This window comes from Galeopterus variegatus, unplaced genomic scaffold (assembly GCF_000696425.1).
Source record: "Galeopterus variegatus unplaced genomic scaffold, G_variegatus-3.0.2 Scaffold10995, whole genome shotgun sequence".
NCBI lineage: Eukaryota > Metazoa > Chordata > Mammalia > Dermoptera > Cynocephalidae > Galeopterus > Galeopterus variegatus.
In genome coordinates, this window is record NW_007737106.1 from 33217 (window position 1) to 35295 (window position 2079).

Sequence of the window (2079 nt, forward strand, 5' to 3'; positions counted from 1 at the left end):
TAAACCTCCACCCTCTTATGAGGATCCAGTTAAGAGAGACCTTGCGCAGTTAACACAGATCTGCACACAGCTCTCCCAGCAAGTTCAATCTCTGGCTTTAAATAAAGCTAAGTCTTCGCCAGCCCCATCGGTCTTGAAGGACCTCCTTTAGTTGATGTATTAACCCCAGAACAAACTATGATGGTTGCCATGGTAGAAAAGGAAAAAAAAAGGAAGCCTTTGTCCTTCACGGATAATGTGAGTCTGCCTTCCCCGCCAAGTTGCAAAACGTCCCCCTTGCAATGCGCTTTACAAAAAGCCCTCGGGAACAAGAAATCTTTAGAAGAATTTGTTGTCTACCCTGTGTTTGAATGACAAGGGCCTGATGGACAGCCTCAAAGGTATCATCAACCTATTCCTTTTAAACAATTAAAGGAATTAAAAACTGCTTGTGCTCAATATGGCCCTACTGCTCCTTACACTGAGGCTTTATTAAAATCTCTCTCTCTTGAAGCTCTCCCTCTTGGGGATTGAAAGAATTTGGCATGGGCCTGTTTAGGAAGTGGTGATTATTTATTATGAAAATCTGAGTTTGTAGAACAATATCAAACTACTTAATGGGATCGCTGTTTATGTGATTAATGGGCGCCCCTGTACGTGGCAGACTTCCTTTCGCTCTGCCCAAGAAGTGGAGCTTTGTGCTGTACATCGAGTTCTCGTTGATCTGCCTGATGAATCTTTTAATTTATACTCTGACAGCAAATATGTTATCAATGCCTTACAATGTATAGAGACTGTTCCTGACATAGGTACATCTAATCATGTTGTTTTTTTCCTTGTTTTCTGACATCCAATGCCTTTTACATTCCAGATCTCGTAGATGTTATTTTGGACATCTTCGTGCTCACTCTGACTTGCCTGGCCCGTTGACGGCAGGCAGTCGTCAGGCTGACTCTTTAACACATGTCTATTTATCTCAAACACAGCTGGTCCAGCAATCTCATGCCTTGCATCATCAGAATAGCCATACTCTGCGCTTACAGTTTCGAATTTCTCGTGCTGCCGCTAGAGACATTGTGTTATCTTGTTCAACCTGTCCTTCTCTATTATCAGTTCCACATTATGGAGTTAACCCTCGGGGTCTGCTACCCAACCATTTGTGGCAAATGGATGTTACTCATGTTCCCTCTTTGTACATGTCACTATTGATACATACTTGGTTTCCTTTTTGCTTCTCCCTTAACAGGTGAATCCTGCTCTCATGTTATCACTCATTGCCTGCACAGCTTCTCTTGTATGGGGATCCCTCATGTACTTAAAACTGACAATGGGCCTGGCTATGTGGGTACTAAATTTCAAACGTTTTGCTCTTCATTTCAGATTCATCACAAGACAGAAATTCCTTACAGTCCCCAAGGTCAAGAGATTGTTAAAAGGGCGCACAATACACTTAAACAACAATTATTAAAATTGAAAAGGGGGAGTCTATACCCCCTGACTCCCGCCAATCACCTAGCCCATGCATTACTTGTTTTGAATCTTTTGATTTTAGATCATCATGGCCGTTCTGCTGCCCAGCACTTTTGGAGTTCAGGTCAAACTCCTGCCCGGCCTTGTGTGCGCTGGAGGGACCCTATGACTAATGAATGGCACGACCCTGACCCTGTACTCATTTGAGGACGAGGGCATGTTTGTGTTTTTTCCACAGGATGCCGAAAGTCCGCCGTGGCTCCCGGAGAGGCTGGTACACCATGCAAACCCCGTCACTGACAGCACGGATGAGACATCTCACCCTGCAGGACACGGCAGGTGGTCTCCCGAGAACACGGACAGCTCAGCTCCCAACATGGGGACAGATAAAGAAACTCAGTCATGAGGCCTGCTCTCTGCTCTTAGAGACTTGCCAACCTGTCTAAAAAAGAAAATCTTATGATACTGTATCAACCCTCCTTTGTTATGCTTCCTGTTAATCTTTCAGAAGCCTGGTTCACTAATTCTGGTTTACAGTTGTTTAAGCAAGTTTCTGATCTTATGGAAAGGCCCCGTAGATTTCTGGGATTATTAATTGCAGGAGTGCTAGCTCTTGTTTCCGTCATAGCA

At 44.2% G+C, this 2079-nt stretch overlaps 1 protein-coding gene across 1 annotated transcript in view; it reads left to right on the forward strand.

Moving 5' to 3' along the window:
• LOC103610358 (vomeronasal type-1 receptor 1-like) overlaps positions 1-1855 on the forward strand; it is a 14751-nt gene extending 12896 nt beyond the window's left edge. Inside the window, exons 2-3 of the mRNA XM_008594544.1 lie at positions 851-1055; positions 1688-1855. Coding sequence (XP_008592766.1) covers positions 851-1055; positions 1688-1855 — 373 coding nt within the window. The remainder of the gene's footprint in view (positions 1-850; positions 1056-1687) is intronic.
• The last annotated feature ends 224 nt before the right edge of the window (positions 1856-2079 follow it).